The following is a 27303-nucleotide window of genomic DNA, read 5'->3' on the forward strand; positions in this document are numbered from 1 at the left end:
AATAAACTTCATCAGCCCAAAGGGAGAAATTTTATATAGTTCCCACACAAACACAAAATCTTTAATGTGTATGCCGCTGTCCATTTATCTAGTATAAAATATTTATATCAAAATTAACTTTAGCTTTAAGTCCCACTTGGCAGGCGGTTGAGATTTTTGTTAGAATTTCCCTGTGGTAAGCCCCTACTCAGAACAGCTGCTGACCAATCATACATTGGCAACCACAGCTAGCCAAGTGTGCTTTGGCTAGCGCTCTAATATCGTAGCGGTGTGTCTACAGCACTTGCATGTCAGATGCACAATATCCCGAAAATATGTTGTATTTTTTTCCTTTTACAAAGCCTAAAACACAATGATGATGATGATGATGATAATAATAATAATTATATAGCTTAGATTTTTGCTCACTCACATCGAAACCATACCAGCCCCTCAGATCACCACTGTACGTTCAGTCACATTAACATGAGGCGATGTGACTAAAGTGTCTTGCCCAAAGACACAATGACAGAGACTGGGATTGAGTCAAACTGCCAACCAAATGACAAATATAAAATATTACAGAGTGAAAGTATCAACGGTAATATTGGTTGCAAGAGATACAAGAGCATTTCCTGCTCTTTGATTAGTTCACACAGCACTTTCAGTGAAAGGATCTGCGGTGTTTGATGTTTACATTGAGACTGGCGAGCTTTTGCCTGTGTCTTTGCTTTTAAATTGTTGCAACGATAAATAATGTGAATTTATACCTTGATGGAGCATATTTCTGAACAATGAATAGTGGCAGTAATGCGGGATATCAGTCACTAATAGAAAGAAATGAAGAACATTAGGATGCAAAAATCACAAATCAAATGTTTGAACCAATTAGGAATAGTTTTGGATGAACTAAAAGAAGAGGAATTAAATCCTCCAATGCTGCTCATGCTATGAAGCTCTAGGTTTGTTTTACGAACTTGAAGAATTGACTCAGCAGCAGCAGCAGCAGCTCAGAGTATTGCCGATAGTGGCCACACATTCTGTACTTCTGAGGAACAGCTCAGATCAACTGTGTACAGTTGTTCTGATTATTGTCGTCTTTTATCATCTGATTAATGGTTTTACAGCAGCGGCCGGGCTGATATAAACACTGGGCAAAGGTTCATGCTGGCTACTGACATGTGAGCACCAAGTAGCTCATCAACTTCAGCTTTCTGGCAGCTCAGCTCAGAATTTATGGTTTAGAGAGAGCTATTATCGAAAAGCTTCCACAACCTTAGTTCCCCCCCCAAAAAAAGAACACGGCTGAATGCAGCTGTGTTGAGGTTTTTCTTTTCCTTTTCTTTTTTTCCTCCATGGCACACATTTTGACACGTCCTTGCCCTCAAAGCAAAGGTTAAATTAGTAATTATTTTGTTCCATTTGGACATGCCAATCCCCAGCGTGTTATGTAAGCGTAGTCGTTAATATGACACTTAACTGGATCAGTGGATCCGTCGCTGATATTCAATAATGACATGTGTGCACAGTCTGATAAGGGGGAGAACGTGAGCGACAATTATGGATAGGAACAAATTGCAGCCTCGTTTTCCCTCCGCGCAGATCCATTATTTTAGCTTCAAGCAGTTCCTCCAAGCTTGGCCAAAAAAAAACAACAGGCTTTTTTATGCTGCAAAGACAGATCAAAGGGAGAAACTTTGATTGTTTTATTCAATACGCATCAGTTAATCATCAGGTTTTAGTTATCAGATAGAGTTTGCAGATAGAGTTGCATATTCATTAAAAGAATCTTTTGATAACCTTGAAGGGATATTAACTGTATACTGACTCTGTAATGTAATGTGTAATGTCTTTTTTTTAATTATTATTTTAGAAATACTGTGCGTGAGTTAAGTGGTTCCTGAGAGTGTCTTGTTTCCTAAAGAGTGCTCGGTCTATTAGGGCTGTTAGAGCCTTCACTTCAAACCAGATCGCTGCATGTCCCCAACCACTACCACCAGTCTGCCTCCTGTCACACGTGGTGAGGTTTTGTCTTAGATAGAGAGATGTACTTTTATTATCCCGAGGGAAATTCAAGTTTGGCCAGCTGCTCACATAGAACCCTGTCACACACACACACATATATATATATATATATATATATATGTATATATATATACATATATATATATATATATATATATGTGTGTGTGGAGAGAGAGAGAGTGTGAGTGAGTGAGTGAGTGAGAGAGAGAGAGAGAGAGAGAGAGAGAGAGAGAGCTGATAATAATGATAAAAGAAAAGTAATAAAATAATTAAAAGCAGTAGAAGCTAAAAGTGCACAGTGCCTATTGGAGAGGGACGTCCCGCTTCTCTCCACCTCTACTCCACCTCCTCCTCGTGATTTGGCCGTTATGCTGCCTAATTGCACGTGGGACAAACAACTTCGCAAATCTAGTTGTAGTGCAGCTAAGTGACCGCAGTCTGTTGCACAAGGTGCTCCTCTGAAGGTTAAAGGCAGGGAACAGTGGGTGGTCGGCATTGCTCATAATTGCCCTCAGTCTAGACAGTGTCCTCTGCTCCGTTACCTCCTCGACAGAGTCCAGCGATAGGCCCCACCACAGAGCCTGCCTTCTTTATGAGCTTATTTAGTCTTTGCATGCACCTCTTGCCCCCACTGCTGCCCCAACTGGCCACGGCGAAGAACAGCACACTAGCCACCACAGATTTGTAGAACATCTGTTGGAGCTTTGTGCAGATGTTAAACAAAGCCAACCTCCGCAAGAAGTACAGCCTGCTGTAGATGTAGTCGGTGTTCAGTGTCCAGTCCAGTTTATTGTCCACTGTCAGTCCTAGATATTTGTAGGAGGGCACTATCTGCTTCTCCCTCGATGCAGATGGGAAGTGTGGTGGGGGGCTGTCGTCTGAAGTCCAGCACAATCTCATTTATTTTGGAGGTGTTCAGGATCACATGGTTCTTCTGGCACCACTCCACAAAGTCCCTAACCACCTTCCTGTATTCCCTCTCCTTGTTCCCCTTGATACATGCTACAACTGCTGTATCATCCGAGAACTTCTGCGGCTCAGTGGTCTAGTGGTAGAGTGTCCACCCTGAGACTGGTAGGTTGTGGGTTCGATCCTCGGCCGAGTCATACCAAAGACTGTAAAAATTGTACCCATTGCCTCCCTGCTTGGCACTCAGTATTCAGGGTTGGAATTGGGGGGTTAGATCACCCAATGATTCCCGGGCGCAGCACTGCAGCTGCCCACCGCTCTCCCTCAGGGGATGATGGGTCAAATACGGAGGACAAATTTCGCATCCTTCGGGATGTGACAATCGCTGGGACTTTAACTTTAATATGGCAGAGTTCAGAGTTGTGCTTAAAATCCACAATGTACAAGGTGAAGAGGATGGGAGACAGCACGATTCCTTGTGGAGCTCCCCAGTACTGCTGCTGGTGGTGTTGGATATACTGCTACTGATCCTAACAAATTGGGGTCTGTCAGTCAGGTAGTCAGCTATCCAGGAGATGAGTTTTTCCTGCAGAAGTGAGGGCTGAATGGTGTTAAACGCGCTACAGAAGTCGAAGAAAAGAATTCTCACAGCGCAGCCTCCCTCCTCAAGATAGGAGTAGGTTCGGTGGAGGAGATACAGGACTGTGTCCTCCACTCCTATCTTCTCCCTGTAGGCAAACTGGAGTGGGTCTTGAGTCTGCGGCACCTGTGTCCTCAGGTGCAGTACCAAGTCTCTCCAGCGACGTCATTACTGGCTGGGGAAGAGAGGATGGACTCGGGATGAGGCGGACAGTGTGTTGGGGGGAGGAGGTGGGTGGGGAGATTGGGGAAATTGAGGTAACCAGGGGATTGGGCTGCTAGGGGGAGGGGAGAGACCTACTGGAGGAGGTGCAGCTGCAGATGATGTGGTGGTGGCAGGGGATGAGGAGGCACCGGAGTTAAACCGGTTGAAGAAGGTGTTCAACTCATTCGCCCTCGCTACACTTCCCTCAGCCATTACTGCCGTTATTTCTTTGCACCCAGTGATGGTTTTCATGCCATCCCACACCTCTTTGATGTTGTTCAGCCTCAGCTTCCTTTGTAAGCCTTTTTGGCCTCCCATAAACAGATTTTCAGTTCTTTCTGCACTATCTTTATCTCCCCTGTGTCTTTGTTCCTGAACGCCCTCTTTTTCCTGTTGAGTACCGCCTTCACCTCGCCACTGATCCACGGTTTGCTATTGGCAAAGCAGCGTACTTCCTTAGCTGGCACAGCAATGTCAGTGCAGAAGTTGATATAATCCGTCAGGCACTGTGTAGCTTCCTCAATGTCTTGACCGTGAGGATCAAGCAGCACACTCCAGTTGGTGCAACTGAAGCAGTCTCTCAGTACTTCCTCAGCCCCTGGTGTCCACTTCCTGACAGATAGCGTGGTAATGGGCTGTCTCCTCACCAGTGCGGTGTACCTGGGCTGCAGATAGACAAGGTTGTGGTCGGACTTCCCCAGGGGCAGGAGGGGCGTGGCCAAGTAGGCATCCCTCATGTTGGTGTACAGCAGGTCAATGGTCCTGCGGTTCCGGGTTGGACAGTCCATGTACTGATGCATGGCGGGCATGGTGGAGTCCAGGTTGACGTGATTGAACACCACCGAGATAATGACTAGAACCTCTGGGTGTTGCGTCTGTAGCCCCGCAGTCGTGGAATGCACTGCGATGTTTGCCCTCGGAGGAATGTAGACGCAGATCGCTATGTACTGCGTTAACTCCCTCGGTAAGTTGTACGGTCTTAGGCTAACGGCTAGCGGCTCACAATCATGGCAGCACATGACGGATTTAATACTGCAATGTCCGGGGGTACTCCATCTGTCGTTCACGTACACCACAAGCCCCCCACCTTTACTTTTCCCGCTGGCGCTGGTGTCTCAATCCGCCCTCACCGTAGTGAAACCGAGTAGCTCTATGTTACCGTCAGGTACGTGCGAAGTTAGCCAGGTCTCCGTGAGGAATATCAAGCTCTCCCGGTAAATCTGTTGGTTTTTAACCAGTGCTGCCAACTCGTCCATCTTATTAGGCAAAGCATTTACATTCCCCATCAGCACTGAGGGAATCGGTGGCTTGAATCTTCGCAGTGATTTTCTTGCTGTAGTCCTAGCACTGCGTTTCACCCCGGCACGGCTTCCCCGGTACCTCCTCCTTAACTCCTGAGGTATAAAGGGGCGAAAATCCATTTTGATCTTCCTCAGGGCTAGAAGACTGCCTCTAGAGTAGGTCAAAACCTTATTGTGGTAGTTATCACAACACTCCGAACTCCCATAACATACGTTCGCATTCGCACACTGAGCAGCGGACCGGCAGCCAGCTTGCACGTTAAGATGGACCTTTAAGTAACCACACCCACGACCATAATGACATAAGGCCATTCGTACCTTGTGCTCATTATGTTCTGAACTCTGGAGTCAAGACAAGTCTGTCAGTTCAGTTGTGAACTGACTTGGGGTTTTGTCTCATCATTTCCTGTTATCAAATAAAACAGTTTTATTTTTGACAGCCTAACTCAGCTTCCTCTCGTTTCAGATAACGCCCCCCTCCTCATGTGCCACCTGTGCGTCTGACCCAATTACCCATTGTTTCAACCTGTGCCTTGTTACCATGTGTGTTTAAAAAGTCTGCGTTTCCCTTGTCTTGTGCCGGAGTGTCTTTGTTCGTCATGTCTAGCCTTGTACCCACTCACAGCCACAGGCCAAAGATTACACTGTAAGCCAGTTGTTCCTCGAGATCGAGTTATTTTTAGCTGATAGATATTGTCCGTTGATTTATGTTCTGAGTTCCTTCCTCTTCTGTAGAGTAGATCATTATTTGTAGTTTAGCCTTTTGCCTTTTCCTCCTTGTGAATGATTTTGATTTTGTAAACTTCTTAGACTAGAATTAGTTTTGATTATTTGGACTTAAAGCAGCTCGAGGTAACTTTCGGTGGAAATGGCGAAGTGACGAAGTAAACACGCTGCAGCGCTAGTTTATTGATGTGGGAAAATACAAATAGTCGCCTAGCTGGAGCGCTTGTATGTGTTCAGGAAAAACACCAATATGAAATACAAAACAGACATTGACAATAACGTCGTAGCAAACGTTCAACACTTTTATTACTTTGGCTTTCATCGAGGTTAATTATTGGGTTCCATTCTGTGATTTTATAATCTCTATAATCCTTTGGCCTTCAGGAACAATTTTCTGTTCTCTTAATTATCTCTCCCCGTTAGCTTAGAAATCATAGGAGTTTCATAGCCTAATTGTTTGATCACTCTGATCTGAGTTTCAGTTGCGAGTGTAATAAATTTACTTTTGGCCTCAATCCTCTGCGTCTGAGTCCTGCCTCAAGTCCCGGCCTGACACCTCCCTCCTGCTGTGAGCCCACTAGATGCACAAACTCATTGCAAAGACATTTTTAGAAAAAGGAAAGGAAAAAAAAAAAAGGTCAAAAATATGAGAAGAGCAGCTCCACAAATTCCAGCTTCCATCTTTCCGTTAATAAGCTCAGTTTGTTCCCAATGTTCAGATTTTGGGGAGCCTATAAATAGATCCCACACTGGCAGACGGCATCTCTGGATGTCCGCTGCATTCTCAAGTGAGGTGGACACACGCGGCCGTCCATGCGGCTGCCTTGGACCCTGGTTGCGTCCTTAAAAAGTCTCCCTCAAGGAGACAGTCAGCCTCCAACCGGGACACGTGTTATTTTTAGTGAGAAAAGTTCTGGCTTCCTCAAGACTTTTTTTTTTTTTTTTTTTTTTTTTTTTCCCCCAATGCTAACGATGCTCTAAAAGAGTTTCTGGGTCTGATCGAAGGCACAGCCCTCAGCGATGTCCTCCCTGGAGTAAGTTTGCAGCACCAGCCCTGGTTCCTTTAATTTAAAGTTAAAACTTTATAAACTTCATTTGTGCCTGATACATGTTTCTCTCATCGTAAGTTTGGACGCGCAATAACAAGGTACCAGAGGTTTGGATGATTTGATTTGGAGCGTGATTGTCTCAATGCATGCCCACCCGCTGGTAGGCAGACTACAGTTAGCTTCTATACTGTAATCAACAACCTTACAAACATTTTTATTTGAAATTAGACCAAATCTGACAAAACAGATTTTTTTTTTTTTTCATCATTTTATTATTTTTTGGATACACTTGCAATTTTAACCGTCAAAAAAAAAATGCACTTTGTAAATTTGTGAAGTTGGGCATTTATGACTTCTTTCCATATTGACAGCAAGTCATTTTCAATCTGTTTGCAACCAGTTATGATTTCCCCTGCTGGTCAAATGATAGAAAGCAGGTTTTTGGCCTCCTTTTTTGAAATGCAAAGCTTGGCCCATCTTTACATATAGTCACTGGTTGAAACCAAAACAACCTCCTGTTTACTCGACCGCTGATCGCAGCAGAAACGTTTATCGGCTGTGGATGTGATCGCCGTCAGGCGGCTGCAACAAATTGTGGCAAGGTTTTTAGCGACATGGGTGGTGACACGTATTCTACCCTGGAGGCTCGGCCCGCATCACACACATACACACACTGACGTGCAGAAGCACTCAGCCTGAGCGCCCCGCATCAGAACGTTCTCTTCTCGTTATTCTCGCTGATGACATTTTTAGGCTAAGTTGTGTGCTGACCCTGAGTCAGCTAGGGGCAAAAACAAAAACATCTGTTAATCTTGTGTAAATAAAAGATATCGCTCCTCCAGGGGCAACACAAACCCCTGATAGCTTAGCATCTTCGCGTTCTTTGCAGACTTTAGATGATTGAAGTTCACACGGGCACACACACACACACACACACACGTACACTGCTTAAGCATATGCAAGATGAGTGATTCCGGTTGTAGACAAACATATGTAGAATGTACAGTTAACAGTGCAGGTCGGAAGGCCCAAGTACTTCAGCCTATAGGAGAATAGACCAAGGAACCAGATTTCCATAATGAATTAGATTTGCACTGCAGTTCCTTTTGAGTTGTTTTGGGTTGTTTGTGCTTTTATTTTGAAATCCTAGAGCTGCCGCTGAGGCACGGAGGTCACACTCCAGGGATATCTGACATCACATTAAACTGTTTACAGGGTGAGCTATAAACAGTTTAGTGTAGCATGCGTAATGGCCAATGAATTTTATTGCACTAGCATTTAACTCACAAACAGTCAGATAGACAAGGTTGCAACCCCTCCCCTCCAAAATATAGTTACCTGCACCATGTATTAAAGCAATGTTAAAGCATGTTTGCTGGCTGAATTTATATTGTGTCATAATATTCTGTTTATATAGCTTTTTTCTTAGTTAGATACATATGATGCCAAAGTCCAGCTTGTTATTTTAAGACTTATGACGTCAGAGAACTTTGGAACTTTGATTCCATATCGTCACCCTATTAAAATAATAGCCTAAGTCCTTTTATGACGAAAATTAGTTTTTGGCTTAAATCATCTCTTGATAATGCTGGCCATCTCTTTTTGTGTTTTCCCAAAAACTTGGGCCATTATTTTAATAGGGTGACAATATGTATTCATGCTCCTTATCTTGACACTCTACCCACTGAGGTTATTGTTATTGTTGTTTGTTTAAAGCACGGTCCAAATGACAAACTAGTCTTTTTAAATATCATCTATCCGTTTTTCTCCCTTCACACCTCACCGAAGGCTTTGACGATTGTTCCAACACTATATTCTTCTAAAAAAGGTCAGGCTCAAGGGTCAGATGACACGCTGGCATGTGCGCGCTTTGCTGGAGTTACCTGAAAAGACACTGTGTGGTTGCTCAGTGAGCACAGTGTGGAATTTCAGTGGAATGTCAGGTGGGGGTGGGGGAGGGGCTGTTAATTGTAAGTTTGAGTGATGACCAAAAAAAGAAGAGGGTGAAAGCGAACCAGATGCTTTCAGCAAAATTCCTCAGAGTCACTGTAATCAGTGCTGCAAAAAAGCTACTTCAGATTTAAACTACTTGACTCGAAATCGAGATCCTGGCCTTTCAGTGTTTTTTTTTTTTAAGGATTTATTTTTTAGATTGTGTTTTTTATTCTGGATTAAGAGGATGTTTGGCTTGGTGCTCCCATAATTTCGCGGCTTCACAGTTGGTTTCAACAATCAAACGGGTGATTCCAGCAGGTTTCAGGAAGAGCTTCAGCGTTCACTGTTTAATCGAGTTGACCAAAGGTCATCATAAGCCATTTCTTGACACTTACGCTTTAAATGTTTATGTGCGCCTCTTAAAATGTGCCATTGCTCAGAAAAATACATAGTGAGTGATTTGTGTTGATTGATGTGATTGATTTGACCTTTGGTTCCACTCAGGCCTCAATTGTGCACACAAGCACGATAACTTTGCTGTTTTAAAAGAGTCTTTTGTGAAACACGATGTCACATCAAAAAATGTGTTTGTCCACCTGAAACAGGTGAAATTGCTGCAGTATGTATGCCAAGCCTGTGAGTGGTGCTGTGGCGGCATGAAAGTGCACCAAAATCTGTGAAGAAGCCACAGGGCATGTGTTCAAAACTCCTGTGACATCAACAAACACACGAAGAAGAAGAAGAAGAAGAAGAAGAAGAAGGTTGCAAACATGAGTGTGTGAGCAGGACGAGAGACGATAGCGACATACAAAACAACAAGTAGAAGCTCGACTTCGCCATTGTTTCAGAAAAGCTGCTTACGGGAATGCACAGAGATACAAGAGATTCAAGATTTGATCCTTCTGGGACTTTTGAGTTTCTATAACTAGTGTAATCAGACTCTAAAAACACTCGAGGATGAACGACGAAATGAGTTTGGCAAAAATTGAGGAAACATTTTTTTCTAAACAAGGCATTTAAAATCAAAGCTTGAATTGGACTCAATCCTTCAACTGGACTTGACAATTACCGTGTACCTGTAATAATTGACGTTTTTGAGATTCAATATCTACATTAAATACATACAGTACATATATCTACACTGTGAAGTCTCTATAACTATAAATTAGATTAGACAGATTAGACAGTGGTATCGATACAAAGGTGCCATTCTTCCATTGGCATGCCAGCGAATCAGAGACATGATTTGGAAAAACCTCTTTTGAAGTTCAGGGGGGAAAACTGCAAGGTGTCGCCTCAAATGACATTTGGAAACTTCCAAACAGTGCACTGAATTATTGATGAGGATTAGTTAACTGTTGGCCTTGATGCAGGTGAGGCTCCCAGCCGGGATTACAGTTTAAATGGCCGTATCAAACGCAGTGTTGACTCTGGGTCCTGAAGCAGTGTTTGCCCGGCCAGTAAATCATTCCAGCTGTTAATGAATGAAGGCAGGGCGAGCAGCAAGGCGACGCAATGTCAAGGATCATCTTTAAAGTATTTTGCGCCATGAATAATTAAACCGATTCTTAAAAGGAAACGTTTGTTTCCAGTTGACTCGGTCTTAGGTAATTTTCAGTTTTACATAATTTGTACCTTTTAGGTTTCAAAGCTTTTTATTAAAAAAAAAAAAAAAAAAATCATTTTCACACAGTTGCAGTTTTTTTTCCATTTTATTTTATTTTATTTTTTAATAGAGTTGATGAGTTTAATGAATCAAAATGACACTTATCTATTTGCTATTACAAAATAAATGCAATAACATAAAAGTCTGATACTAAAATAAACTATTTCACTTTTTTTTTTTTTTTATATATATCCCTATGTTCCATATAAAACCGTGACACACAGCCAGCACAATGAAGTAACAGCCTCCATAGGTGACATTAGCAAATCCCTCTGTTGTGCACTCGCGTGTGAGGAAACAAAACACACTGTGTTTTTGTTTTGTTGAACTTTCCCTTTATAGAAGAAAACGAGCCACCGATCGCTCCATCCCTAAATTACACAGAGCCGGTCGGTCTGAGCCGAGGGAAACTCTGCACGCTGCTGCTGCTGTTGACACTGCCGGCACAACGTCTTATTTGGCTAATGACAGCCGTCGCCGCCGCTAGCGCCGGGCAAACACGCTCGGGCCGCTAAAAAAACGTGCGCATCAGTGCGGAGTCGGAGACCGCAGCCGTAAACAGCGACTAAATGGCAGCATAACGGCCAGGATCCCTCACAAAACACTCGTTGGCGGACAACAGCCGTGACGCCTGTTGACGGCCGGCGTCTGCCGGACGCTGACGGGATTTTAATCGCGGCCCAGACGGTGGTTCTGGGGTGATACGGGTCCTTTATCTTTACCCAGAAGGGAGTGTTGGTAGAGGCTCCGAAAACGCCAAAGATATCGATAAGAACCCCTTAGAATGGAGCAGCCGCGGCCTTGGAGAAGCTGCGTGCTGCTCACACATGTCCAGCCTCCTGCGAGGGACACTTATCATCAGCGTGTCACTGATAGAGGCCCCGAGCGAGTCCTAATAGCTGACGTATTAAGGCTCAGATTTTTTTCGAATTGCCGTCACATCTGCCAGCGTTGGAGCTGAAACAATTCTTCAATTAATGAACTCGTTTCCTTGATCCCACTGCAGCTGAACGTTGGTTCCGCTGCTGTGTCTCACACGGTTGGTTGTTGCAGCACACATGGCGCCAGGATAGACGTCTTTCATACCCTTTTTTTTGGGGGGGGGGACTGAAGGAAGAGTTGTATGTCATTTTTCACATTTTTACTAATTTTTTTACCCATTCAAAAGAACATTTCATGGAATGCGCAGGAGGCTAAGGCAAACTGCACCGATCTTGCTGTCTTGAAGATGTTTCACCTGTCAATCAAGAGGCTTCTTTGGTTTATTTCATGGAATCAAATCGATGACAATAATTGATACATTCGTATATTGCATGAATTTGTTTCAAATAGTAGCTGCAGCCTGGGCTGCTGTTAAATGGAACATGGATGGTTCTATTGACCCAGCAAGTCCCAGTAGATAACCATTATTAATACACAATGTACAGGTGGGGGGCCTCCAAACCGATTTTTTTTTTAGCCACTGGGCCCAAAAAAACTGCTAACAGCACCATTGGCTGCAGCTGTAACCATCATCAGAACCAACGGCGTCCACGGTATATAAACTCTGTGCTGCCAATCAATCTGACGGAATAAAGGTCACAACAGTGCTATTATCATCTGGCTGATAACAAAAGGGAGCGCGCTCACACTGTGATCAGCACTTCTTTCCAAACCCTGCACCTTGGAAGTGACTCACAAAACACCTGCAAACAATAAGCAGAAGAAGGAGAAGGAGAAGAAGAAGAGGAGGAGGAGGAGGAGGAGGAGGTGCGCCAGCTCATCGGCTAAATGCATCCTCGCACAGTCATGTGCTGTGTGGGGGGGTTTTGTCGCTGCGGCTATTCGGTCACAATGCAGTGTCTGTGTGTGTTTGTGTGTTGGCTTTATGTCACAGGAGATGGTAGAGCAGTGTGGTCCACAGGGCGCACACACACACGCCGGACAGCGTCATGGCCCAATCAGCCGCCTGCTGGAGCCTCTCCGGGCCATTCAGGATGCTAAGCCATTGATTCCTCGCCGCCGGCCTCATGATGCCGCCTCGCTCCCTGCCTGCGCTGACGCTGGCTCGGCTGACATGCGGCGTCTCCGCCCTCGGCCCCACCGCAGGCTGACGGGAACCTTTTTGTCCTAGGATTACCAAAAAAAAAAAAAAAAAAAAAAAGGCATCCTGTCATAGCCGCCAGAAAGGGAGAAAATCATCACGTTTCCAGGAGTGCCAGTGTAGAAGGACAGAGAAGGGATAGATGCATGGGGAAATGTCACCATCTAGCGGCCAGGGTGTGCAAGTGGTAGCTTGGAGGAGGAGGTGGAACAGGAGTAAGAAAAGGAGGCGGAGGAGGAGGAGGAAAAGGAGGAGGATGCGAGCAGGTGAGTTTTACTCACCCAGGCAGCACTGCAGCAGCAACAAGGTGGCAGTGACGGCAGCGGACAGGAGAGTCGCACATGCCTATGGAGGAGGAAGAAAAAGAAGAAGAAGAAGAAGAATGGTGTGAATAAATCATCCAGCTGTCTGTCCTCAAAATAGGCTGCACCCTATAGAGTCTTTAATGTCTTATTCATGCTAAAAGTCCGATTTGCATTTTTCACACCTTTCAATTATTAAGGTTAAATCAACTATCAAGGGGGAGGTTGAGGGTGGGTGGGGGGGGTGCAATGCACATGAGGTACCCTGCATGTCGTTTTTTGTTTCTCTCTCTCTCTCTCTCTCTCTCTCTCTCTCTCTCTCTCTCTCTCTTATTAGTGGCGGCGCGCTCCGCCTACCAAGACGAGCTGCACGCCGCTCTGAGTCACTCTGCTCAAGGCTTTTCCCATCTGAACTCTGAGCAGTGCCACAGAACAGGGCGACGCCGCATCTGCAGCCTCGTTCTGCAAACATCTGAGGAAGAAAGGAAAACAAACAACGATGCATTGTTTACAGCGGATTTCATACGCACGGGGAGAGAGCCTACATCACCACAGCCAACAGTGTAACAAGCATATTTAATAATTCTCAGTCATTTCGCCGCTCGAGCAAGGAACGACCCGTTGAACTGGAGTGAGTGTAACAGAAGTGAGACGTCAACAGCGGCAACTTTGCAGGTGACAGATACAAATGTGCGGCTACTATTGAACTAGCTTGGATTGGGGAAAAAAAAAAAAAAAAAAAACCCAATCTGCACCACTGCCGGATCGAGCAAGCGTGCAAAACAATCGCTGTGTTTCAATCGTTGCGCTGTGAAAAGCGCCGCGCGCGTCGGCTGCTCGACAGCCGCACACGATTTATGTGGGTCATTCCTGCGATTTTTCCCCTGATGAAATAGATGGCAAATAATGGGAGCGCAGCTACAAAAAAAAAAAAAAAAAAAAGTTCCCAGGGCCTTGAGTTCCACATTTAGAGTTGATGAAGACAGTCGGATTAGCGGCTATTTATCGCATTTGTAAGAAGAAAAAATAAAAAAGGCACCTTTGCAGGATCTTCTCCACCACGACTTCCTGCTCATCCAGGCTGGTCACGTTGAAGAGGCCGCGGACGCTCAGCGGAACGACGTGGCCTCGCTGCACCAACACGGCCAAGTTGAACATCCCCTGGTGGCCGCGAGAGGGATTAGAAAGCGCCGCAAACAAAAGAGAGTCTCCAAATAATAACAATAATAATAAGGCGGTGTTTATTGCGACGGGGAGCTGCTGCAGCCTGTGTGTGAGTTTAATTAAGTTTATCACGGGGTGATGAGATTACAGCCCGAGTCAACGTGTCACCTGGGGGCTTCCTGCCACAGCCGCTCTGCCGTACATCGATATGGCCTGAGTGGTCGAGGATAATGAGTCTCCCCGCCCGCCGTCATAGTGGTAGTCTCCCATTTTCAGCAGGGCTGCGGGAAGAAGAAAAGGAACAAACGCGTCCTGCTCACTGAACTGGACTGGACCGGTTTGGACTGGATGGGACCGGACTAGACCGGAACGGAGGGGTGGAGTGAGGTGGGACCAAGCCCCTGGGATCCAAAATGGCAGCCCACTCATTTCACTGTAGTTGCTCACCCAACGGGTACGCCCAAAAGGTTTTTGGCTTCTGCATTATGTGGCCCATACAGCATGTAAGTCAGGACGCATCAGCCAATCAGAAAGAGGCGTGACACAGCAGTCCATACAGTGGTGTGAAGTCACGCTGGGAAAAAAAACTCTTTTCTGGCCATTACAATTTTATTTGAAATATGAAAAAAGTAAAGACCATGACTGAAAAATATGCAATAGAAATATTTGTTATAAACTGCGTTTCAGGTCACAGTAGGTCTTACAGGCATTTCTTTTTGTATTGTGGTCTATGGGTAAGATGGGGTTTTGGCTGCAGTACTTCGAAGGGCCACTGGAAAAAGATCACTGTGCCGCCATATTGCCAGTTCTTGTAATAACACCCATTGGCAGGACTCACCAGATGGATGTGCGCTGGGCTCCAGCACTGCGAGGCCGAGGTACCGCAGCTGACAGTGGCGGCCGATACTCAGCTCCTGCAGGGAGAGCGGGCGGGCGGGCGAGGGAGAGAGAGAGAGAGAGAGAAACAGAGCGATGGCCGTGAAGGTTACACTATCAGCCGCTAGAAGAAAACCTCCCTCTGGCTCGTTTCTCCTATTTTAGTACGTGACAGGAATGATGTGCAATTTGTTCCCCGGCCGCTGCCACCAAGTGGAAAGTGGATGTTTTCTTTTTTCCATTGTTGTTGTTTTTTTCCTCCCCCTCGTCGCTGTGAAAGCAGTAGTTTGTCCTGTCAAGGACTCGTGCCACCATTTAAACGGACACATCAGCCAAAAACTGTCGCTCCGATGTCCACCCATTTCTTCGCTGGCTGCGGGGACGTTTTCTAATCAACGTAACCTTTCCGGAGTTTCACCCCCCCCCCCCCCGCCCCCGGAAAGAATGAAACGCCTTCACACCCAACAGAATAAAAATCAACCGGATTAAAAACATCACACATCCATCCTGCATGTCTGTGCTGTCACATCCGAGTCTTGGCAGTCAACTCTCACTCCAAACTGAGATGTTAGCCTGGTGTTTTGAGCCCAGATATCCGCTGCCTGTGTTACACGCGAGTGCACAACAGAGGGATTTGCTAATGTCACCTATGGAGGCTGTTTTTTGGAAAAATTGATCGAAAAAAGGAGTGATGTTGACCTCCAAAATGGCAGAGTACTTGTGTCGATGACCAGGGGGCCTCATTAGTTTAGTATTTCTGAATCCTGCATCATCCTAATGGGCCACTCTTGCCTCACAGCAAGATGTTCTTCTTGTGTCGGTGGAGGAATCGTTGCACACACCTTTTTTATTCCTCGGGTCCGTGGAAACTATATTTTATTATGTTCACAATGCTCCATAACATTTACGAAGAGTTAGAATGAGCCACCAGAGCCTACGTTCATGAATTGGGATACTGTCCCTTTAAGAACAACCTCAAAAACTCCCGCCCACCCACAGATTTACCTCACACAGGTGCGCAGCGTTAATCTGGGCCAAGCCCAGGCCGGTTTCTGCTGCCAGGATGTACTTGGCCAGGGCCTCCTGCCTGTTTTGCAGCACAGAGTGAGAAAACAAACAACCGCACGCTGATCAGTCGAAGAGCTGGTGGTCCGAAACAGGGATCGTTAAAAAGTCATTTAAGGCGCCACTCCCACCTTGAGCCCTCCAGGTAGGCGTGCAGAGCCTCTCTGACGGTGAATCCGAGGTGGCCGTTCTGCTCGCAGACGTCTCTCAGCATCCTGTGAGAAAAAATAGACACAACGACGACGACGGCAACAAAGAAGATACGTCTCTCAGCATTGTCTCCCGATATAGTTTCCGCCTGGCTGAGGGTCACTTTTAAACTAAAAGCTTCCTTTTCCTGCTGCTGCTGCTGCTGCTGCTGATGGAGCGTCTTTAAATGCACCAAAAGTACAGCGGCGGAACAGCTGTGAGCAGTGGAGTTTGTTTTTGGTTTTTTTGGTGTTTTTTTTTTTTTTATCCCGTTGTCCCAGACAGTGCGGTGACAGCAACTCTTATTTTTAGATATGCTAATTGCGAAGGTTCCGACCTTGAATTAGCCGTCGTCATTGAGCCGGCGCCGCAGGCTGCGTAGGCAACAGGCCCATCGCAAACACTGCCGCCCCCCTCCCGGCCGAGATTACTGAAAGCCTCTTACGTCACTGCCCTGTCCGCGTCCCGCGGCGCCCCCTGCAGGGACCCAGTAGCCAGGTACCAGGCCACCTCCACCGATGCTACGGTGTGGCCCAGCTGGGCAGCATCCAGGAAGTAGTGGAACGCGGCCGTCTGCGTGGCAAAGAAAAAAAAACAAAAACACAGATGTATGATAGGAACAATGGTACCACCACCAATTTTCCCAGTGGCCACCCGTGGTACTGCAATTAATGCAATTGAATTCAAATCACATGGGTCCCAAGAAGCTTTTATTTCCCACGGTGCGCAATCCAATAAAAATATACACGTATAAAATGATTAATAGGATGCTTCTGAACTGAAACATAATAATAAAAATTCTACTGTTTGCTGTCAAAGGTTAAGTGTGTAATATTTGGAGATTTTGAGAAGAAACAGCAACATCAAGAGGAAACCATTTTAAAGGCCAGAAAATCCCCAGAAAAGACTGTATTCCGAGGTGTCGTGCGTGCTGCGCCACGGCTGGTTCTGATCAGATGATAGATTCTGGTGGGTCACAGAGGCTTGACGCTGAAGTGACACTATTGAACATGCTGTGTGGGCCCCATAATGTGGAAGTTGAATCAAGTTGTTGTTTCAGCGAGCGCCTCCATCAAAATTAATTTTCCGCTATGGCGAACCTCGTTCCTCTCGGGCCTCCGGGGGTGTTTCCCGTTGAGTCGATACACTCCCAGGTTGAACACAGCGTCGGCGCTGCCGCCGTTGAGTGCCGCTCGCTGGTAGTACTCCAGCGCCTTGGCGTGCTCCTTCAGCACGGTCCCGTGATACCAGCCCAGGCCGTTCACCGCGCTAATTGAGCCCTGAAGCCAGAGAACAGAGCGTGGCGGGGCTGCAGCAACACACACAATGTAAACACGTGCACACGTACAGTCACGTACCATGGCTGCCGCTTTCTGCATGAGGCGGAAACCTTGACTGCGGTTCCTCGTCACTCGCGGGCCCTGAAGAGGCGCACATCAATCACAGCAGCCGCCAGCCAAAACCGACGTGCAGGTGTAATATCCTTCTCTCTCTCTCACACTCTCACTCTCTCTCACTCGCCCGCTCATGTCTCACAGAACCTTCATCAAAAGGATGGAGTAGTCGTACAACGCCGAGGGATCCTTCATCTGCATGGCACTTCGCTCGAACCACATCATGGCGCCGCCCGGGTCCTTTGAAATTCCGTGTTGTCCCCAGAAAAGCATCGAAGCCAGACGCCTCTGAGCACACAAGGGGTTGGGTTTTATTTTCTCCGTCTCTATCGCTATGCGTCTACATCTATATATACATAGCGCAGCTGCTGCTCTTGAACGGCAAAAGGTGAGTTGCATGATTTCACAAAGTAGAAAAGAAAAAAGAGTAAATACCTGGATTTAACTCAAACGTACTGTACTGTACCTGGGCCTGTACGTCTCCTCTCTCCGCCTGCAACTTCATGTACTCAAAGACGTCGCTCGACAAGCTGTCACGGCTCCTCAAGTTTTCCTCGTCACTCAGATAGATGTGCTCGGGTATGTATTGCTTTTAAAGAGACATGTTAAAGCTTAAATAGTACACATATACAGCATATATATATATATATATATATGTATATATATATATATATATATATATATATATATATATATATATATATATATATATATATATGTATATATATATATTTATATACATATATATATATATATATATTTATATACATACGTATTTGTATGTATGTATTGCGAAAAGCTTCTGCATATATTTATTTAAAGTGAGCTCCAGGGATCCGATGCAAAGTTACTCCTCATCTTTTCACCTTTGGTAGAACATTATGTAAAAATTTCCAATTCATATGGACTTTATCTGTATTTGGGGGGGGGGGGCGCAGGCCTCCTGGGCTTCAAGTGCAGTAGTTGATAGTGATAGAAGGAGGAGCACTTAATTATTTTCATGTATTTATGTAGATTTACTGGCTCAGGGGCGCCCCCCTTTGAACGAAGTAGGTCGTGCGCTGCCCTGGAAAGTTTGGCAGTTTGCACACAAAACGCACCCAAGGCCAGTTGGGGCAATATTTTTATTTTGTTTTATTTTTTTCGCACTCATGTATATGTACACGACGTGCCACGTGTTCCCTCCGCTCTGGTTTCAGGGAACATGAAGGAGAGAACGACAAACCAGTTGGCTGCTGCACTCCTAAGTGCTAAAGTGCTAAAAAAAAACATGAAAATAAAAAAAAAATCCCAAACCCCTCAACAGATTCTCCGAGCCGTTTAGCTAGCCTCAGCACTAAAGCATCCTGACAGTCAGCTCCCATCCTGCAAAAAAAAAAAACACACACACACACAAAAAAAAAAAAAACAAGGCAGGAGTCGTGGGGTTGACTGAACCCACCAGCTACACTGAAGAGCAGCTGAGCTCGGTGGTTACATAAGCGTCAGACATAAAGTGGAGCATGATGGGTCATTATAGTCCCCCGCCCCTCCCCCACCTCACTTTTACAGTGGGAAAAAAAGTGGATGCAGCCTTTAAAGAAGACCCTTGTTTCTCTTTTATGTCGCTCTACTCCTGAATCCGAGCTTGAAGTAAGTGTTGGATGAAAATGTACATGTGCATCGGCTGCTTTCCTGCCATTTCTCTTAACACAAACCTCTTTCAACTCCCCCCCCCCCCCAAGGCCACTGCTGATTCCGTGATTAGGTGACTAATCCCGGTGACATTCTGCTCCGCTCGACCCTCCCGCCAGCCCGCTTCCACGTACCATGTATTCGTGCATCCTCAAGCCGTCCTCATTGCTCTGTTTGCCCACATTAGAGTAGTAGCCGTAGGCCACGTCGGGGTCCCGCGGGAACCCGTCGATCCCACGCGCGTGCTTGTAGCCGGCGTGCATCAGGGCGAGGCGACTGTCGCCCGCCGCGCCAATCAGGCTGTAGGCGTGACCCTGGAACACAGCAGTCACTTACTTCAGCCTCGTTGACTCTGTCGAGTCGTGCCGCACCCGGCGAGAGCGGCAATTAGCACCTCAAGGAGACGGTGGCGGCGGCAGAGGAGAGCGTACCAGCTGCCGATTGGCCGCCAGGCCCGACAGGTGTGCGGCGGCCAAGAGGAGCGAGGCCCTGTGGTCGCCGAAGCAAGAGGATGCCCGCAGCAGATCCAGTGACCCGCCATCGATGCTGTTTTGCTCCCGGCCGACGGTGAACAGCGTTTGGATGGCTCGCTGGAGCAGCGCCCCCCCAAGGCTCCCGACGCCCAAAGACCCTGCGGACAATAAGATACAGAAACGTCGGTGAACGCAAACAATCGAGAAACAACAATCGCAGCCTTTGGTGCATGCAGTCGACTTAAGCTGTGGTGGCTTTTCAATAGCTGCCCGTTCGCCTGTGAAAAGGCTGAGGACCACACGTCCACCAGACGAGGGATCACAGACTCTGAAGACAATCTCTGCTTCCATCATAGTTCAACATCATTCATTTTTTTTGGCTGGCACTTCCTGTCGTTCTTTGAAACGACTTCCTGTGTCCCACCTCCTCTTTTACACCGGCTGCACAATGTGTTGCGGCTGGCTCAGTCACTGGTGGGCGTCACAGATCGAGTTGACTTTTACCAGTACAACACTTGAAGTTTCTGTCATTTCTGCACCAACCGGCCGTGCCAACCGTCCCCTGCTTTAGTCAACGCTCCATTGTCGCACCTGTTCCGATGTTTCCCTCCTGTTGTTGCAGGAATTTGAAAAGTGGGCGGTGCTTCAGCTGCTCCTCCCAGCTCCAGGTTTGCTTGCTGACGTTTCTTTGAAAGCAACCTGCCAGCTCAGTGAAGGGACTGATGCAGCCGCCTGCGGAGAAGGAGGAGGAGCAGAACCCGGTCAACAGGCATCTTACCGACAGTTCCTTGCTGTGGATTTGGTTTGGGAGACGTGCAAACCACAAAACGACTTTGTTGAAACGACCTTTCACCTGTTTCCTTCCTGTGACTCTCAGTGACTCGTTGGACGAATGTTCTCGTCCATTCTCTGACTTCCTGACACTCCTGGAGAGTCTTTTCCATTTGGTGCAAAGTCGTCGGTGGGTTTCGGACCTGCCCCACAAGAGTCAGATTTTTTTTTTAAATTAACTTAATTAAAAACTAACCCTCTAATGATTCTGTCTCACATTTTTACCTCTTTAGTACCAAAACGATAGTATCGGATTGGGCCGAAATATCCGCGGATGCCCTTCAAGTATCTGCTGCCTCCAATCACAAAGTATCCGTCGGTGTCGTCATAGTGGATGCTGCCGCGAAATCTGTGAGACGTTTGCACAACTTTTTGTAATTCTTTTTCGTGACAGCTGGACTAACAGCTCTTGTTGTTCCCATCCTTTTCTTTAATGACAACACAGCTGTGCTCTCAATTTCAAAATGAGAAATTCTGTGTCCAACAACCGTTATGGCCGCTTACCGGTAAACATGTTTGATGGTTTTGTCATCCCATGTTGTGTCCAGCCGCACCTGCAAGTCAGACATAATAACGCATGAAACTAAACCCTTTAAAAAAAAACAAAAAACAGCTAAAGGAGGAAAAAAAAACAGCACTCGAGTGGAAACAATTCTAAATTGCACCACGTCCAGCAAATTGCAGTCGAGGTTCCCATCCGGAAAGAAACCATTGTTCAGGATGGAGCCAATCGAAGCCCCTGGAAGCAAGGAGGCCCCAAGCTGCGTCCCTACCTCCGAGTCCTGTACGTAACAGTCCAATCGGATCCACTTCCCGAGCGGCAACGCTCGGTTGGTTCTGAAGGCTTCGTCGGCCCCCATCGTCACGCGTGTCTGGATGATGATGTCGCCTAGGAGACGCCGCAGTCAGTCATATATTTTCATGGTGGGGGGGTGGGGGGGAGGGCCTCGGGGCTCTTTATTAATACATGGCACAGTCTGTTCCACTGGCCCGCAAAAACACACACACACACACACACACACACACACACACACACGCACAGCACATCACTCACAATCCTACCGCGACGCTTCAATCTGATGCGGCTAAACTGGTATCAGGTGTGCGTGCCGGCGTCGCCCACCTGCGTCCGTAAGCTGCATCAGAACGGAGTTGTAGGAATCGTTGCCATCCATGTGATGGATGATCCCGCAGAGCTTCGCCCGACACGGCTCCAGCAGGTAGAGCCACACGGAAAAGGTGACGCTAAGAGGAAGAGGAGGGAAAAAGAAGTGAAAGCAAAGCGACACCGGAGCCGAGCACAACAAGCGCTGTGACGAATCATCTCTCCGGGCCGGCCGAGCGTAAGGTTGAATTTTAAAACACACCGAGAACGGCTGACCTCGCCGGCCGTCGCTGACCGTAAATAAAAAGCTTTACATGCTCGACTGGAAATCCATCGCGTCGTAGCTCTTAAAAGCCATTTGTAATGATGGCCCAAAGTGAAACCAGGAGAGCGGGGTGTGTTATTACAGCTGCGGGCTGGCGGAGGGGAAGCGGTGGTGGCGATCGACTTCATCACCTGCGGCCCGCCGCGCTGCTGATATCGACACACAACAGCGCTGGTGTCAAACAACAGTGCAGAGCGTGCAGAGTCGAAATGAAAAGCCGGACGCGTCGGCTCTCAAGAGAGCGGCTCGGTCTGATCGGGTGGCTGCAGAAACCGAGGAAGGGGCTAGCGACGGCGAAGGAGACGGATTTACCCCCTGCAGGGTTTAATGGCAACACTGGCAGGAGGCCTCTGCTAGCTAGTCGTAACAGAATGATGGCCGCAGTGAGGATGCTACAATGTGTAACGTGCTTTTATGATCGCTGAGCGTAGAAAAGGCTGCATTCAAAGCAAATCTGATGCCAGCACGCCACCAGTTTGTCTGAAATGAGCTCCTGAATGCAGCTAGCCACAGTTTTCAGCGCAAACTGGTGCAGTGTTAAGAATTTTTAGGTTGCGGGAGCAGTTCCTACAGTCTCTGTGAGCAGACAACAAATCATTATAGTAACCGAAGGTAAGATTCAAGTGCAACCGAGGCCGCTCAGGAAAGCCACACCCACTTTTGAGCCGCTGTCGCTTGGGTGTTTAGTCGCTCGCTTTATCATCACACGCATGTCTGCAGCCTCATTGAAAATAAACATGGCCACTTCCTTGATGCAGTTATTCGGGGTGAAATAAAGGTATTTAGCCTACTACTACGACCACACCCACTCTGCCAAAAATGGGCAAGGAAGCTGTGGAAGGGGCCACTCTACGTGTTTTTCCCCGAGGGCTGTGACTGCTGCTGGAGCTTGCTGGGTGAAGCTGCAAGCACTGTCCTGTTGTGTTAGTTAGGTCCCGCGAGCGCACACACACACACACACGCACACACGCACACGCACACACACACCACTATGCAACACTTGCCAGGTTTTTATCACCTTGTCGGATTTGTTGTAAATGCAGCCAAAAGGCATCACTCTAATCCTGATTAGCTCAGTCCAGTCAGGTGTTATCAGCGGAGAAGAGAAGAGATCGACCCAGACTGTGACTGACAGTTTGTCCAATCTCCTCTCCAGTCTTTTTTTTTTTTTTTTCTACATGTGTAAAACAGAAGCATTCCTGTCTCCGGCGTTGCACCATTTTTCTTTTTTTTGTCCTTCTGTCTGACAACCTCCACAAAACATAAAACCCGCTTTACAAAGAGTGATATTTACAATGAAAACACGACGCTAAACAACAGCGTGGCTGGCGAATTCTGCCCGCAGCCTCCGCAGTGCCACAGGATGAGCTATGGGGGACCTTTGGCCATGAGACGTCGGCAAAAAGGAAACTTATGGAGGCCTCGACGCATCAGCGGGGGCCGCCTGGCCCCTGCGCTGCCAATTATGTTGTACAAATAAATGCTGTAATCATCGTAAGATTAATTTGCCTCGCCCGCAAACACATAGCAGGAAGTGAAGTGAAACTCGGGGGCGAGTAAATAGAGACGGCGCGCTCAAAGTGCATTATTTGGTGGGCCTTTTCCATATCGGACGTCTGTGTTTATATTGGTTGCTACACGGAAGCTGATCATCAATCACTTTTTAATGACTGTATTCCATTCTCTTCAGTCACCCAGGGTTGGAAAAAAACTAAAATCCTAAAATTAATATTTGGCCTGTTTTTGACACGTCGTGGCTTGTTTGCGCGTGAGGAAATACATTTGCAAGGGGCCAGAAGTGATTCACTGCGGCTGAGGCCGTCTGGCAAGGACTCATTATGCAGATTCTTCTGCATTGTTTATAATTAATCCAACTGATAAAAAACCAAGAGTTGCTTTTTCTTTTTTTTCATAGCAAGAAGAGATTATTGTTCACAAATAGGCAAAAATGTAACAAGCTGACTGAAGGATGATTTTTAAAAAATGCTTTCCACCCTTTGTGGTAGCAGAGTTTAAGACAATACATCTAAAGTAACATTACAAAGGTTTCCCTTTACTGCGGTTTGTTGTCTTGCAATTTGTTTCCTCAATAAGTGAAACTTTATGAGGCAGCGCAGGTTTGATGAGGCCCAACCGCTGACCTCTCTTAGTAATCTTTATTTAAGCTGGAGAGCCACTCCGAGTGTAAAAACATCTCTCTTGGCCCGGCACAACGGCCAAGACTGGCAGCAGCAGCACATAAAGCAGAGTCAACGGCTGACCTGGAGAAGAACAATAAAAACAAGGAAATGTACGGCTCGCCATATAAATGTCACTCGCAAATCATCGTGGACTCGGTGCGAAGTAGCTCTTGATGCAGTGCGGCTCTGAAAACACCCAGTGAGCAGCAGCAGCAGCAGCAACAGCAGCAAGTTCTGTTGACTGACTCGGGTCATGTGATCATTTCCTGTGGGCATCTAACTCTTGTAATAGCATGTAAGCTAGCGCGACACAGTCTTTCCTCTATCTGTGCCCTACTTAGTTTATCTTTTTTCTGGATTCATCGGTCATTCAGCAAACATGCTAGTGGGTAATGCTGGGTTTTTGCATTCTTGGCACCGGCTGGCGGTTGGTTTCACACTTGGATCGAAGGCTGTAACTGGAAGGAACATGTACTGCTTTGTCGAAGATTGTCAGGGTTAAACAGTTTTGCATTATTCACTAAACAGCCTGAGCATGACTTCTCTTGGAGAAGCTTCTAACAACATATGCCTTCGCTGCTACAGCTAGCATGAACTACACGCGTACAGCTGGCTTAAATAGAAAACAAATTACTCCTATTCTATGAAACCGCTGGAAGACATTAGAGTTTATGCTAGCTACTTGTCGAAATAGAGCGAGCACAAACAAGTTGAGGCGTTAGCGCACCTGGGCCGAGTCACAGCGCCACGCCGGGCTTCCTCCAGAGCTCTGTCAATAAAAGGCTGGAACCTGCGGACCACTCCAAACTGCTCACCGGTGCTGGCCAGTGGGAAACTCAGCAGATCGATGGGGTCTGTGAGACGCAAAGAAAAGAGAAAACCTCGAGAACACAGCCTCTCCAGAAGCCCTGGGGTGATGAAGCGGTCTTCTGACCTTGCTCACGTGGACGGTCTCTGGTTATCTGCCACATTACTTGAGCAGACCACGACAGGCAAACATGAGCACGTTTAGCCAAACGCTCTGGCAGGGGGAGCTCTTTGTAAATCCTTAACGTGGCGCCGTTGTGGGTTCCATCTTCACCGAGGTGGTCCAGCTGAGCTCGAACCGTGGCGTTCCTGGCTTCCAGCTCTCGGCGGTTAAAGAAGTCACGTTGGTACAAGATGGACGGAGGCCACCTGACGAGCAGCCAGCGGATCCTGTGGACTTGGCTGGCGCTGCTCATCCATTTCCTCCTGAAGACCACCACATTCGTCTCCCTTAGCGTGGACACGGCCACCTCTACCGCCAGCCGACATGGCCCGGAGCACAGGTAGCGCACGCAGAGCGCCGACCCGTCGCCCACTCTGTCAGGGACCGAGTCAAACGCGATGAAATTACCAGGCAGGTTCTCTCCGGTGTTGGAGGAGGAGATTGAAATGGTTTGTAACACACAGTGTCCCTGGGTGAAGTGAAAGATGGATTCATTAAGAAATAGTGGAAAATGCATGCAGCCTTTTTCTTTTTCCTCCCACACCATTGAGACACATTATATATAGATGTGTTGCCAGCGGGTTATATTTTTAATGGTTCACCTGGCGTAAAAGTAAAGTGTAAAGTGTGTTTGAAAAACGTTTCGCATCGTCTCGCCGAAGCAGCTTTATCACAAACTCAAGGTTTACGCTTCAAGGTTTGTAGGTTTTCTTCATCTTCAAACATGTTGATGGTGTTAAATTTGCATCTTTCGCTTCTGAAAACTTTCATCCATCTTGCTATCATGCATTGAAAAAGTGTTTTCATTCTCTTCTTGGTTTGCATCCAATTCCGCCTGCAGCCAACCTTTAAGTTGGAATCAACCGAAGCAGTAGCTGATGCTTAGACCACGGGCTTAGCTGCTGCTAAAGCATTTAGCATAGCTCGTACTGTAGCCAAAGTTTTATCATGACTGGACATAATTTTCATGAACAAAAAAAGAAATCGACATATAGGGCATAGAGGGCTTTTCTGAGGACAGCATTGTTTTACTCTACATCCGTTAAGTGAAACACAGTCGTGCATAGATGCTCTCCACTGTGCGATATGTGGTTCGTTTAAAGGTTTTTCCTTCTTCCTAGTTGCAAACCCTTTAGCGATATACATAAGATAAATCCGAAAAATGTCTTGAATCAAATTTAAAAGAAAAGAAATAAGTCCAAAAGAAAATAAACAAACGTTCCATTTGGGGTGCAGGCTGAAGTTCCCTGCAGTGAAAGATATTCAATTCTGACTGCAAACAAAGAAGAAAAGCAGGTTTGGCCACAATGCTGGCAATAAACCTTTCGCCATCTCGTCTTTATCAGAAACCTTTGTAAACATTGTGGCGCTAATGGAGCGCCTTGAGGTCCAGGCAGTGCCTGATCGACTGCCACATCAGGTGCATCAGGTTGTTGATCAATTAAAAATGCTTTCAGCCTTTTCACAACCCCTCGTGCACTCTGACCTGTGTGCTTGCAACACTAAAAGAGATTTCTGCCAAATCTGAAGTCGATCCAAAGAGTTTGTTTTGGTCTTTGGAAAGAGAACGCCAATAAAGTGTGGAGCTAACGGCTCGCCCAACACCTGACAAGTTGAGGACCCAAAACACTCGATGGGGGGGAAAAGAGGCGTACAAACAATTCTGGAAACACTTACACTGGCTCTTTTCTAATGATCAGTTCTTGTCTATCTTATTTGCATTCATTTATTCTGGATAGGCTTGCAAATTGAAGCCGTTTTACCTCAGTTGTTTTTTTAGCTTAGCTCTGTTTTTTTGTTTTGTTTAGTTTCTTGCTGTGTTTCCAGCGTTCCACTTTCGCCTGATCTTTGGCTGCCGACTGATCCACATGGCACTGACTGTGTCTGTGTTGCAAGGATTAAAAAAAATATCTACGCTGCCTCAAATATGAAAAAAGCTATGAAGTTTCTTACCATTAGAATAACAGCGGCGAGGACACGGCCAGAAATGACGGTGTGAAAAGTCATGTTGACGTGTTGCAGCTCGACTGGAGGGACTGTAAACGGCCGGAGGTGACCCCTGACTTCATTATAAATCCATGCAGCGCACTGAGAAGACAGATGGTGTGTGAAATGCTCTGTCCTGGCGAATAGAGCAGAGTGAGTCCACACCCTGCACAATGCAGCACTACCTGATATTCTGGTGTCACTGGCTGGGCAAACAATCACTGACACTACGAGCCGCCGAGCAAGCAAGTG

General features: G+C 46.6%; 1 protein-coding gene across 2 annotated transcripts; it reads right to left on the minus strand.

The window, feature by feature from the left end:
- Nucleotides 1–11538: 11538 nt before the first annotated feature.
- On the minus strand, nucleotides 11539–27206 carry LOC142900813 (protein sel-1 homolog 3). Of its 2 annotated transcripts, none has more exons than XM_076045351.1 (24): nucleotides 27019–27206; nucleotides 25045–25534; nucleotides 24823–24976; nucleotides 21609–21730; nucleotides 21259–21374; nucleotides 20990–21039; nucleotides 20711–20834; nucleotides 20508–20628; nucleotides 20246–20386; nucleotides 19613–19812; nucleotides 19316–19495; nucleotides 17974–18096; nucleotides 17655–17795; nucleotides 17472–17534; nucleotides 17214–17393; nucleotides 16559–16686; nucleotides 16056–16139; nucleotides 15865–15946; nucleotides 14822–14897; nucleotides 14152–14264; nucleotides 13859–13980; nucleotides 13177–13291; nucleotides 12799–12862; nucleotides 11539–12543 (listed from the first exon to the last, which is right to left on the minus strand). In XM_076045351.1, the coding sequence occupies exons 1-24, from the start codon at nucleotides 27070–27072 to the stop codon at nucleotides 12305–12307; spliced, it is 3282 nt and encodes a 1093-aa protein (XP_075901466.1). In that variant the 5' UTR covers nucleotides 27073–27206; the 3' UTR covers nucleotides 11539–12304. The 2 variants fall into 2 exon arrangements, with proteins under 2 accessions (XP_075901466.1, XP_075901467.1); XM_076045352.1 differs by having other exon boundaries at nucleotides 24823–24949; nucleotides 25030–25534; nucleotides 27019–27205.
- Nucleotides 27207–27303: the final 97 nt, after the last annotated feature.

This window comes from Nelusetta ayraudi, unplaced genomic scaffold (assembly GCF_046127955.1).
Source record: "Nelusetta ayraudi isolate G7.1 ecotype Tasmania unplaced genomic scaffold, CSIRO-AGI_Nayr_v1 ptg000084l, whole genome shotgun sequence".
Taxonomy (NCBI): Eukaryota; Metazoa; Chordata; class Actinopteri; order Tetraodontiformes; family Monacanthidae; genus Nelusetta; species Nelusetta ayraudi.